Raw genomic sequence first — 13,571 nt, forward strand, 5'->3', positions numbered from 1 at the left:
ATAAATAATGATGACAATAATGATCAATTTTAAAAAAAGATAAAAGAGAGCAATTTAATCTCGAAGCGCACACTTCAATCCATTATTTTCATACTCAACTATCCAACTAACCAATCAAGCGCTAAACGGCAGAATAAAACTACTTCCAAAAAAAATTTCAATTCTCCGTATTACTCCGTGACTGGGCCCCAAAATGTACGGCGGCTGAAGGTAACTGCATCGTCGATATAAAATTAACCAAGGGTCATTTCGTTTGATGCACCGGTGCTCGCGAGCCACCGGTAATACAGTCAATCAAGTGTCCCATTTCACGTGCACGGCGCGAATTCAGACCTGCGTCATCGTAAAATGGCCGCTAATGGCCCACCTCGCCGTCGTCTAACCCAGATGTATCAAATTCGCAGCGCCATCACCTCGATGAACGCGACATCCGTCGGACGAAGTCGGAAGAAGAAAAAGCGGGAAGAAAAGAGAAGAAAAAGGGAACTCGGGTGAAACTCCGTTGCTTATGAGCGAAACTTCCTTCCTGTGCGTCCATTCCCTTTCATCCGAAGTGATCCACTGCTCTTAACTCGATTCTTACTCGAAATTACCTGTAACTTTGAACCCGACTCGTTCGTAATCTCGTTCGACTCAACCCTCAGTCGCGCGAATGGCTCGAATGAAATTTCTTCTACGGTTTCTCGTTTAACTTTGCTTTCTTCTTGTTCAGGGATGTGTCAGACGAATGATTAATCATGAAAGTTTCGTTTATTGGATCTTTTGATTCTATTCTTTTAAAGAGACTTAATTACTTTTTTTTTTTATTCGAAACAGTGGAATGTAGACTCGTGTGTTTTTTTTGACGAATATTGGTTTCAAAAGTGAATTCTTACGAATGAAGAACAGAGAATTTTAAATTACAAGAAGGAATGTCAAAGTTGGAATTATCAGAATAAGAAAGCTTTTTCAGTTTCAAGATTTCGAGGTTAGAAAATCAACCAAATAAGAAGATAATATATGAGAATTATGGGGAAAGAAGAATTTACTATAATAACATAAATCCCGAGTCAAAAATATGTAGAATAAAACGAACACAAAAAAATTTTTGAGAATCCTATACATCACTATAATAATGTCCTTATTGGTTTTCACAATAATATATTTTTATTTTTATATCTTATCTAATTCCACTCGATTAACATTGAAGAATTAAATTATTATTACTATTTTATATAAGTCAATTCAATTGAAATTAAATTTTATTAATAGCTACATTAACGAGGTAAAAAAAGTAAGAGTAAAATTAAAATTTACGATTAATCGAAGTTAATCTAATCTCTGTTGTGTTTAATTGATATTAATTACTGGAATCTCGAACATTACCAGGAATAAATATGACATGGATGGGCTGACTGAATTGACAGATTAGTAGGTTAAGCTAAACGCGATCAACATAACCTCTGAATTGGTCGTTGACTAATCTGAAGGAAACGGATTGTTCACTTACGTATACGATTTTCCTTCGTGTTATCCAATTCGATTTCTATGACCATTACTACGTCAGAAGTTTTTTCGCGAATTTTAATACAAGCCAAAAAAGAAGATATAAAAATGCGTGAACCGAGCGGACAAAACGCGACCAGAACGAAACGAAGATCGTGATGTTTCGAATTTCAACACGGAAACACTTCTTGACCTTAATATTATATTTTATAATTTTATAACTTCGAAGCAATTCTATATTCTTATAAAAACAAAAGAATATTTTATTTTATTCGTCGAATAAATAAATAAATACCTCTTGAGATATATATCTTGAAATGCAGAGACACGGGATCAACGTATATTCGAAAAACTGATGATAGAAGAATAACTATTTCCAAATGTTTCGAACAGAGTTCATCTCTAAAACTAATATCACAGTGTGTAAAAAATTCCTTTCAATCTCGAAATTCAAAGCACAGCGAGCAAAGGCGTCCGTAACACAATGGAACAAAACCGACGTGAAATTCGATCAGAAAAATTCCACGCGTAAGAGTAACTATGGTGCCCCCTTTCTCATCTACGAACATTCGATTTCTCGTACGCCCGAATGAATTCTATAGAACCTTCTGTCATGCGACTTCCGCCGGAAATCGCCATATAAATTTACCACCCGCGCCCTCTGCCTGTTTTATGGAAAATCCAGTCGGTCGATAGGCGCGCCAATAAATCCCTATAAACTGGCCGTTCCTCGCGAAGTTATTGCCATCTACCGGCGAAACACGCCGCGAAGCGAGAATCGTGCATCTTCCCGCCAGGAAACACAGCGTTTTCCCGTTACTTTACGAGTCGAACCATCGAGAATTTTTCATGCTCGATCGAGAGTTCCATTGACCTTCGCGAGAAGAGAACAATCGAGGGATAAAAACCGCTGGACCGACTTTCACTCGATCGATCTCGTTTTCTTCTTTTCTTTCTCACGATCGTAATTCGTTGGCCATTCGGGATGTGGCAATTACGAGAAAGTTAATCGCGTTGACCTTCGAAGCTCTCGTATCTGCGTGAGAGAATTTCGTTACGGTGAAAGCTCGACAGGGGGAGTTGTGGTTCAGTTCTGCGAGAGTAATGGAATTTCTGACTGTGAATTTCGGGGATTGGAAGGGGGGAGCAGGTATTTGTTATTTATGGTTCTGCATATGATATGGCTATCTCACAACAAATGGGATATTATACTGCGCTTAATGAATTTTTGGACGGTGAATTACTTTGAATCTAGTTTCAAATATACATTTAAATTTGAGATCAGGTAGGATCTGTGATTGAATTTGAATTTCATATTTTATTTTAATCTGAATTTTAATGGAATTTTATTTCAATTTGAATTGGAAAATTTTTCATTTATATAATTCAAGATTTGAAATTACATCGTGTGATTATCATGAGTGAAGACAATGATGCAATATTTCTAAGAAATGTGGAAATTACCTTAAAATCGTGACACATTTTAAGTTTTAATCGAACAAAACATAGATACACAGATAAGATCAAAGAAGTATATAACAAGCTTTTTAAATTTTGCTAAATGGAAAACAACTTACTCATACTTTTATTACAAGTCAATTTCTTAATGTTATCTTTGCAATTACGCTCTTATGATTAAAATTTAAAAATAAAGATAATGATTAGATGTCACGTTCCGCGTAAAAACTAATTATTTTAAACACACAATTTCATCAAACAATTATAAATTCATTTTTACAAAAAATAACTTTTCATAAATTATTAATTATCGGTCAGAAAATTTCCTTTAATAATACAAATGATAGTAACAATAGGAAAAAAAGATACTAAAAAATAAACTGAAGTTATTTGATCATAAAGTGTCATTACAAGCTCACAAATACATATATATAACTTGTTTTAACAACTCTGACACGAATAACCACCAAAACAAGGTCACAATTCTTGATACAAATTAATTCTCTCAATTCTGAGTCATAGAATATCATTTCAAGCATTACAGATGCAATCTGCCTTGAAATCTCTGCCAAAAACTACCAACAACCAAGATTACAATCAAACTACGTAGAAACCAAACCGATCATTTCCACGAGATATTTATTATAAGAGAGGTTAACTCAACTACCAACACTTATTTCCTAGGCACTCAAGTAAATACTGAGCTTATTACGTACTTAACATAAAATCACTATTAATAATTATTAACATCAATTCTTATACAGAAAAAATACAATTCATACGAGATGAATCGAAAAGTTCTTGATTGCGTTCTAGGAAGAAACGAAATCAACCACGCGGGAGAATGTATCACGTAGAATCCACTCTCTCCGCCAGAGTTCGCGTCAGTAGCCGAGGGTTAAGCATTAATCATAAATCGTGCTTATTAATATCAGAAAAATTCATGAAAAGTGAAATCGATCGGTCTGACTCGCTGAATAATTTCATTTCACGTATAAATTAACTGGCTTGATTCTTAAAAAGAAAAAGCAGCTTCCTTCGATTGCTAAATCGTCACGATCAAACACACAAGAATATATCCTGCGAGCGTTCGATACGCCGTGTCGTGGATAAAAAGGTGATACTTTTCAACAGTGGCGCAAGAGGGCAGGAGATGGAAGGGGGAAGAAGAAGTGGCCAGGAGTGGGGAGGAAGAACGAGTGCACTCCGTCGAATGTGCATTATATCGCGAGAAAGAGATGGAGAGAGAAGCTAAAGCAGGTCGGTCTTCTTACCTTCTTTAGTACTGAATCGGTTGACATCGACTTCGTTCACCCTGAGTATGACGTCACCGGCCTCGACCTGCAAAACCAACAGACACCGTTTCTATGAAAACGCATTCTGCAGAAGGATCAATTGGTCAGGGATGACGAATTGCCGTGTAACCGGAGGGCCCTCTATTTGCTCCCCGCTTTTGGCAATTCGACGACAGAACGAATTCCAGCACCCCCTGGCCAATCGGCGAGCGGAACAGCCATTATGCAAATGTCTCGCTATTATCCGTAATCTACGACTCTTTCTTTTTGGCTTTTTATTCGACTATTACAGTAGGTCTTTCAACTTTTATTTTCTTTTTATTAATTCAATGCTATTATTCAGATATAATATCTTACGTATTTTAAATATATCCATTATTATTAATTCTTGAATTTTTCTTTGTAGTTCTTTTATTGGCGCGCAATTTGAATGCGAGATACGTGCTCCGTGACAAGGAAACATTCGGTTTTGTTGTATCTTAAGGAAAAATTCAATTTGTACATATCTAACATCGAAAGAAAAGCTATTGCATTGAATTCTTGATGGATTCTTCGCCTTTATATTTATTCTGCGCGAATACCGAATCGCAGATTCAACATGGCCGCCTTTGGTAAGAAGCAGAAAATATTTATTCAATGCGAATGTAGAATAGCAATCGTTTACTCGATTGAAATGAGAAAAATTGAAAGGATTGAGAGAAGTAAACATGCCTGTATCGTTATACGGAAGAAACTAACCGATGGGAATAAAAGTTCGAATATGATTGTTTTAAAATTCATATCGTACAGCGGAGAGTAGAATTGTCGATAAATCGGCGAACGGAACCGCCATTATGCAAATGCCTGGTCGTTAACGGTCCTCTGTATTTTTATCCATTCTTATTTATTCTTCCTCCTTTCTTTTTTCCTTTTAATTTCGATAGTACAAATTTTCGCGCATTTTTATCATTTTCGTAGTACACTATTTCCGAAGAAAAAGAACACCGTGTGAATTTCTGATCACTCCGCGAGCGAATTGGAACGTGAAACACGTTTCGTGATACGGAAAACTTGGAAAATTTAATTTGAATTTCTACTGTAGAAAGAAAAGTGGTTCTATCGAATTCTTGACACCTGCTATAAGTATTTTCATACTTATTTTACAGGAATATCGGATGGAGGTTAGAAGTTCTGGGTAGAAAAGAAGAACAAAATGAAACACGTTGATTCGATGAGAATGTGCAATGATAATAATTTTTCGCAATTCAATGGAGGAAAAATTGGAGGAATTGAAGCGATTTAAATTAGCAGAAACATTTTTGCTATTAAATGGAAAAGTTTAATCGCAATGGAAATAAAAGCTGGGATATGAATGTTTTTCGAGACTTCACGTTGTGAAGGGGAGCAGGAATATCGATGGAATTTAATATCCTGCGAGAGAGTACTGATGTTGAACGAAAAATGGGACGAAAAATTTAGGAAATTTTTGTTTATTCAACTCTTCAGATACATTCCCTTTTTGTAGATATTATACTTCACTATACTATCTTCTCAAAATAGCATGAATTGACTATTCCTTTTAAGTTCAGTAATTTTAGTTGATTAATCAACAATAGTTGATGTATGAATGACTATAGTATCTTAAAAGGAAATTAATTTCTAAGGTATCTTCTGTATTATTTACAACAAAACTCGTGAACCTGCTACTCTCGTTAGACGACCTTTAGAATATTTTTTAACGAACTTTATATATATTTACACGTTCTTTTCTTTGTTTTTTATTTTATTTTTTAAGCACTCGTTTAACTAACATTTATACGGTTTTTCTAGATTTTACTTCCTTTTACACGGTTCACAGAAAATATCATGATATTCAAATGTCCTGTATGAATATTTCAAGTATCTTTTTCCACGTATATCTTTTTCTTTACTTCCTCTCTGAGATAGTATGCTACACAGTGAAACTGTGTTCATTTTTTAATTCGTTTCTTTCCATTTTTCTCAACACACTGACCTCTTTTCGATGTGCTTCCTAAATAAAATATCTTCCGCGAATATACTCCTGCATTCTGAATTGCTTTTTGTACCATTTTGCGTCACTTCGACGAAATTCGTGCGATTCGTTGTAAATCAATTTTTACACTTTTTTCCTGCATTCGATATTGCGAGAAGAGAGAAGTTCGGGTATATTTATGACGAGTATAATAAATTCCATCGTCTGCTCTTCCTATATTAAAATTCATAATATCCCACTCGTCGAGAAAGCGCAAGAATGAGGGTCAATGCGATTAACTTGGCAATTAGACTGAGTTTCCAACAAATTTCGCGAGTTATTCAACAATACCAGCTATTCAGCGGAACAAGTAAATCAAACGAGCGTAGTATTCCCATCGTTGCTAAAATCCACTCGCTGTACTATTCCCATGCTTACGTAACGGCTACGTAATCTTCACATCATCGACTGAATGGAACGACCGAGGAAACGAATGTACTTTACATAACTTACGCTCGTAACTCGCAATATCTGATCGAAAATTGTACTCACGAATCCAACAAACGTCACTCCTAAACTTCACCGAAATATTAACATGGACGATACTTAAACAGCAATACGGAAAAATAAAATGGCTCGTATCGAGAACGATATCGTTTCTTCATAAAATAACCAGAGAATCTGACGTATCGGAAGGAAAAACATAGGCTTCCATTTGAAAGAATAGTGCAACCGCAGAACACACATGCACCGTTGCACACCCGAAGAAAATACGGTCCTGGAAACGTGGTTCCCTTTGAACCAGTCCCCTCTTTTCTAACGTTTCTTTCTAATTGCAATCGGAAAAGAGGTACGACTTGTTCCACTTGCATGATCCAACTGTATATTATCGTGGCTGTATTGTTCCAATGAGTAATAATGGCGGTGTGCGTAGTACTATAACTGTTCAGTCGACAAAATGGCGCATTTAACGAATTTCCAATGCAAGTAAGATTTATTAAAAAGTGCCTCTTCGATTCAGGTAAATTGATTTCTCGTCAAGTTCTAAGCTTTCAAACTTTCAAGGATTACAGAAGATTAAGCATGTATAGTAAAATGCCTGTAATAAGAACTATGTAAAAGACACTAGACATTCAAGTTCCCATAAATAATTTAGAAGGCACATGAAAGTATTGATCAGTAAGAATTTAACTTTGCTAATTTATAATATTATCATTATTACTACATTATCATTGTTACTTTACCATTATTACATCATTGTTATTGCCATTATTACAATTATTACCATAATTATATCAACAAATATTTTCTAGGGATCTTTCTAGGGACAAGATCAAACTTAACCTCGGAAAAGAAATTCTAAAATGTTATTGTGAAAATCACTCGGTGGAAAAAGGAAATACGAAGTTCGAGGGGAAAACCAGAAACGTATTTCAACGATTGAATATCTGAAAATACGGCTCCCCATGTTTTGCGCCATTACTTCGCGAGTTCGAACTTCCCTGAAAAATTATTCCCCTATTTCTTCCGCTGCCGTCGCCTCCTATTCCCTATGGCCTGCCTCATGGGAAATAGTTCCCCCATCAGGAGAAAAAGAAAACGAAATTGTTTAGAAAAAGCTATCCGTCATAAGCGGAAAGGCTGATAAGACGCCACCAGGTGGCAGCATTGTCGGCACGGGCAAATCCTTCTTTCTGCCTGGACAAATAAAGGAGCAGCTGACGCGTGCAAGAAGATCGAAGTCGCTGGGTATAGTTCCCTCTATCTTATAACAGGCTACAAGCTCTACCGGTATTATAATTTCATTTTAACTCTGACTTTAGTTCCAGGCTGTAGCATCGTAGACCATTGGGAATAAATTTTACGAGTTTCCAATATTACCAAAGATTATTTCAACTTACAAACTCGACAAAACCAAGAGATACTACTTTATACTCGTGATGACAATCTTTCTATTTTATTCTTCTCCAAGTTGATCAACTCAATAAAAGAAAACGTAGGAACTTGCTTTAACCCTAGACTTCAATTGGCAAAACCTATCAAAAGGCATAAAAGTAGACAAATCAAGAGGTATGACTAAAAAGAAGATCACCTAACCTTAAATTCTATACAGAAACACCACAGAAAAGAACTCAAATTTACATCATGTACATAAGTACACACATGGTGTATATACCACAAATCAGACCTCTAATTATTCACCCGCTGTCGACAGTCCAAGGAACTATTCAAACCAAAAGTAACTACGTGTGTACCTAATTACAACAAACTTTTGACCCAGCAAGAAATTACTACTTTAATCGTAATTGCAGTTGTTGAAGAAGTCGAAGACCCACACTCCAGCAACGACTCACCGCAGCTCAGGAGTCTCCTCTAAAGAAGAAATTACCGCGAGGTGTAGAGGCAAATCGTTCGCGTTTAACAACCTAGCCAACGTCAATCACGGGCAAGAAAGACAACGAAACATGCAATCTCGCGGCTTTATCGCGGAAGGTGCATCGTCTGACTGGGAACACGAGGCCAGACAGGGCGCTTGCACGTAACTTGAACGTCGCATGCACTTATGCACCGTGCCTTGCGCTAACAATAACGCGAAACTGCAGCAGCGATATGTGTGCATCCCGCGCAAATGCGACCGTCTCGCGCTATTGTTTCGATGCACGGCCGCTTAGCCCCGTCATACCTCCCCGTAAAACATTGTCCTCCGCTGGACGGAAAATGTAAATCTTTCGGTATATACCGTGTGTCCCGCGCGGACCGCGTCTGTGTGCTTTATTGCTGTTCGGCCGGGTGAAAAATTTCGCGGAGCCAGGAAGCCGGGGAATATTTCTTCCTCGCGCGGTCATTATTTTTCCGAAAGTGGGAGAAGCTGTAATTTGAATTTCAACGTGAAATTTTTTCCCTTTCTTTCTTTTTGGCTCTTTGTTTTCTAACGGTATTGAGGGGTACTGCACGAGATCTTTGAATGGAATGAGCTTTTGAGCTTTAATTTTTAAAAAAGGAGACTATTTTGAGAAATGTAAAATACGTTTCAATTGTGTTTAATATGATGGAGATTATCTTGTCTTTTGAGTGATTTCTTGAATAAAATGATAGTTCTTGAGTTTCGAATCTTAAATAAGGTTAGTTTGAATATATTTAAAAAAAAAGAATTTTGGTTAACAACGTATTTGTTTTGAATTTTGGTTAATATTACTACTGTTTAACGATTATTTTTGAATGATATGGCCGCCATTTTGATGTGTAATAAATAATTCCAATTACGAATATTCCAGGTTAGGAACAATACCAGATGCTACAAATATACTATTTGTTAATCAACTTAATAATTAACTAATTATTGCACTAATTATTGTTTAATTAATGTTCAAAAATAATAAAACTATTTACACCCATACTCTCACCTTTAATCTGTAATAAGAATATTTTAACGTAGATGTCATAACTTAACATATCAATTAACACAGAATCGTATAAATTACTAAATTTATCATTAATAACGAATTGTTCAAAACGTGAATGTATAATAAAAGCGAATAAATTAGTAAAACTTTGTAGGAACGTGTTACTAGAATCGGTAATGATCGGGAGTTTTCGGCTCTCGTTCGGCAGCCGACATTATCTATATAAAGGCTGCAACATGGCGTCACCAGCTCATTTGTCAACTTGTCTTCGAATGAGATAAAACGAAACTTTAACTAAAGTGGATTGGTAGTGTAATTGTGACAGCTATTAAGTTAATATCATTGCCAATTTACCCACTCCATTACCCCACATAATTTAACAATTTTTTAAAACTATTCATCAAGTTTATTGCATCATCGAAAAATATTTTGAAGTTCTTCGTAAACCTCGAAAATGTCCGACAGACAACTATTATAACGAGATATGTATAAATTAAGATAGGTTAAGTTGGTTATAAATTTAGCGATAAGTTAGTTAAGACCTGCCAATGAATTATATGATGTGTGTGGGTTTTACGATTTACGAACGACAGTTAACACCCGGTGAAAAATACAGCAACACCCTATATAGGTGAAGACTGGGTCAGTTTGTCGGCGCAACGCAACGCATCGTGTTCACGAGAGCATTATCCACAGCGCAGGCTAATTTCCTTGGTAATTTAATTGCAATTGCCCAGTGACGTTCGCCGTATTTCAACGTTCACAGTATATTTACCGCTTAGAACGAATGGACACGTTACGTGTGTTTCTAAGCTTGGATTATCATGCGTATGGACATTGGTATTACTATTTCAGAGGTGTCATAACCATCGGTAGTGATTATCAACATGTCGTATCAAGTATAATTCGATAAATAAATTTGATTAACAAATCCAACGATTTTTAACAATTTGATGAAGCTTAACAAAAATTAATATTTTTGAAATATTTATAATAAATAAATATGAAATGACAAATAGTTTCAAAAATATTTTTTAAATATGAGTTACAGTTAATCACTATTTCTAATTTACTTTTATATCTGCTCTTGTTTTAAAGTCTTTAAAAAGATTATTATTCGATATTGCAAATTCAAATTAAATTAAAATTAAGAATAAAATTAGGCGATCTTTAAAAGATGTGAAAAATATTATTTTATTTTTGTACTTTACTGCGATAAAAAAAGCACAGGATGACGATACATTGATAATTCTACTGAAAAATAAGAGCGGGTACTTCCATTAAAAACAATGGATATTTTCAAACTTTTTATGTGCACACTACCCAAGCTTGTTTTTAGATTAATGAAGGTTCTAGGTTGGTAACTTTACGGTACATGAATAAATTGTTTAATAGGTATGTTAAAAACGTGCAGGTTCATAACTTGTTATATGATTAGCGTAAATTTTTAAGTAGATGGATGAGAGGGTTAAATGTTGCTAATTTATTTGTCATAATAAATGTAAGACTAGATTATATACAGCCGGCAATGAATAACAAGCGAGGGAAGAATAAGAAAAAGCAAGCTAAGCCGTCTGAATAATAGCTAGGGATGAACTATAGGGTAGAAGATTATATATTCAACATCCGTAATGAGAAAAGTCCTGGCTGGAACGATGCCTTCTCCATTTTCGATGAGCGCCAGAAGTTTCACTTGAATCTTTTCCATACGTGTTATACAGGGTGTTCCATAGCGAATGATACAACTGAGAAGAAAACAGCTTCAATACAATGTATAGAGAAGAATTATTTGTAATTCTTAGATCTATTATAATTAATCTTAGTAGTTACAATAATTTATAATTATTGATCTTATGAATTAGTATTACTAACAATATTAATTGCGAGTAAAAATGATTAATAATTGTATATTAAAATAAGTGTTATATGCCAACAAATGAAAATATAAAAGAAACTTTAATTTAATATTATTACATAAATATATTACAGACTGAAGCACATATAACAAATTTTGTTTTATGTTTTTCAATCATTCCTAGATCTACAGATATTTTTTTAATTGCATCATTAATTACACAGCGCTCTGTCCGGCATATCTGACTATAAATATATTTTGTATCTTTAAACAATAATTCTGAAATTATCATATCAATAACGAAGAACAGTAAAATACCTCTATTTGCAATAAAACTCCACGAGTAATCGTATACAGCATATTATTTAAGAAGAAATTATAAAATCCTAAACCATCAAGCTAACCTCAAAATGCGTAATATACCGCAGGAAGCAACGAAATTCCGAACCTGTCAAACAAACCATAAAAAAGAAGCATACATTATATAATAAAAAGGTCCTTTCAAAATTTGTGCAGTTAATGTCCACGAATATTAAAATATACTAACCACAAATTGAATAATATTATTCCAGAAGAAATAACGATTATGCATCCTGTATACACAAGAGGTTCCAGTATGGTGTGACCCACGTCTCAAACATGGCAGCCGTTTTCAACGCGAAAATCGACGGGCGTCGAAAGGGTATTCTCTTCCTGGAGGAGCATCTTCCAATTATCGGGTCCGTATTCATAAATGGATGTTACATCTCGCCGGCGTTGCTTTGTACCGTTAGAGGGACTGGCATGTTTATACCGAATTTCAGGCCCGCCGGATCTCTCTGACCTGTTTAGTCGAAATCTATTACGGAATGCATCGACGCGCACACGAGTGCGCCCTCGAAATTGATTTACGAGCGAAGGCTTGTCGGTCGGCTCGACCTTCGTGTCCTGACGCTGCTGATCGATGTGCGAAATCGCGTTGTAACAGCGTCAGAGTATATATACACGCGCGTCTTCCGCCACGTGTAGTTTTACCCTCCGTGACGCGAGTGACTTCGTAACTACGTCGTATATCACTGCGTGGAATTCTTCCTATCGACTTCGAGTGTTGTGTTTACATATAGAGATTTTTGTTTTTAAGCCCTATTTTTGATAAAAACTAAAATGTTTAAATATTATTAGGCGCAGAGATAAGAAGAATACCGATATATGTATAAATCTTTGTCTTTTTAACCCATGTTTTCATTAGAAAATTAAATCTTTAAACATGGAATTGACTACTTCGGTAGGACTGCCGAATATAGCCGACTATTCCCGAATGCAACTTTACGAATGTGCGACGAAAGTAGTCGACAATAGCCGACAATAGCCGAAGCATACATATATGTATATAGTCTCCTGGCATCTTCAGTCGATTGTTCGTATTGTTCGTTAATTGCAGTTCAACTTTTCTGCAATTTTTCTGTTTAAATGTGTAATTACAAATTATTATAATTAATGCATGTACAAAGACTTTTTTAATCCCTACTTTTGTTGGTGGTTCAAACCCTTAAATATAGGAGTGAAGGTAATAAGAATATATTTTAGATTATTTGAAATACAGGTTAGGTCAACTGCAACAAGACAGCTAACCAGATATGCAGAGGATAAGCTTGTAATTAATGGTATTGTATCCAAAGTCAGTTTTATGTATGAACTATACAATAAATATTATTTATTTAATCTTCTCTTTTTCAATTTGGAATTTTTTCAACTACCAAATTCTATAAGAAATAATCAACACTACAAAATTAATAATTCAAGATTGCTATTAATGTTAGCTAAACTTTTCTCAAAAATATGAATATATTAAAAGTTCTAATATAATCTTTATTAACTATCTGAATTTAAAATCTACAATCGTTTACTTCTCCGAAGTAATAACTCAAAGTTCCTAAATAAATTCCAAAGAAGGGAACCATCAATTTTCAAACCAAACATCCAAATTACCTAATACCCCTACCCTTCAACAGACCCTTCGTGCTCCCCTAATTCCCATGAACCCCTACGACCTTCCCCTTTGTACAAGCTATATTCACCAAGACCTTCACTGAACGAAGAACCAACCAGAAAAGAAAAAGAAA

At 35.2% G+C, this 13,571-nt stretch overlaps 1 protein-coding gene across 4 annotated transcripts in view; it reads right to left on the reverse strand.

Moving 5' to 3' along the window:
- The window catches only part of Efa6 (Exchange factor for Arf 6), a 104,823-nt gene that overhangs the window by 27,088 nt on the left and 64,164 nt on the right, over window positions 1–13,571 (reverse strand). For all 4 annotated transcript variants that reach the window (XM_017910298.1, XM_017910299.1, XM_017910296.1 and 1 more), the window contains exon 2: window positions 4,218–4,284. In XM_017910298.1, the coding sequence (XP_017765787.1) occupies window positions 4,218–4,284 (67 nt within the window). The remainder of the gene's footprint in view (window positions 1–4,217; window positions 4,285–13,571) is intronic.

Source organism: Eufriesea mexicana, unplaced genomic scaffold (genome assembly GCF_001483705.2).
Source record: "Eufriesea mexicana isolate 0111107269 unplaced genomic scaffold, ASM148370v2 scaffold92, whole genome shotgun sequence".
Taxonomy (NCBI): domain Eukaryota; kingdom Metazoa; phylum Arthropoda; class Insecta; order Hymenoptera; family Apidae; genus Eufriesea; species Eufriesea mexicana.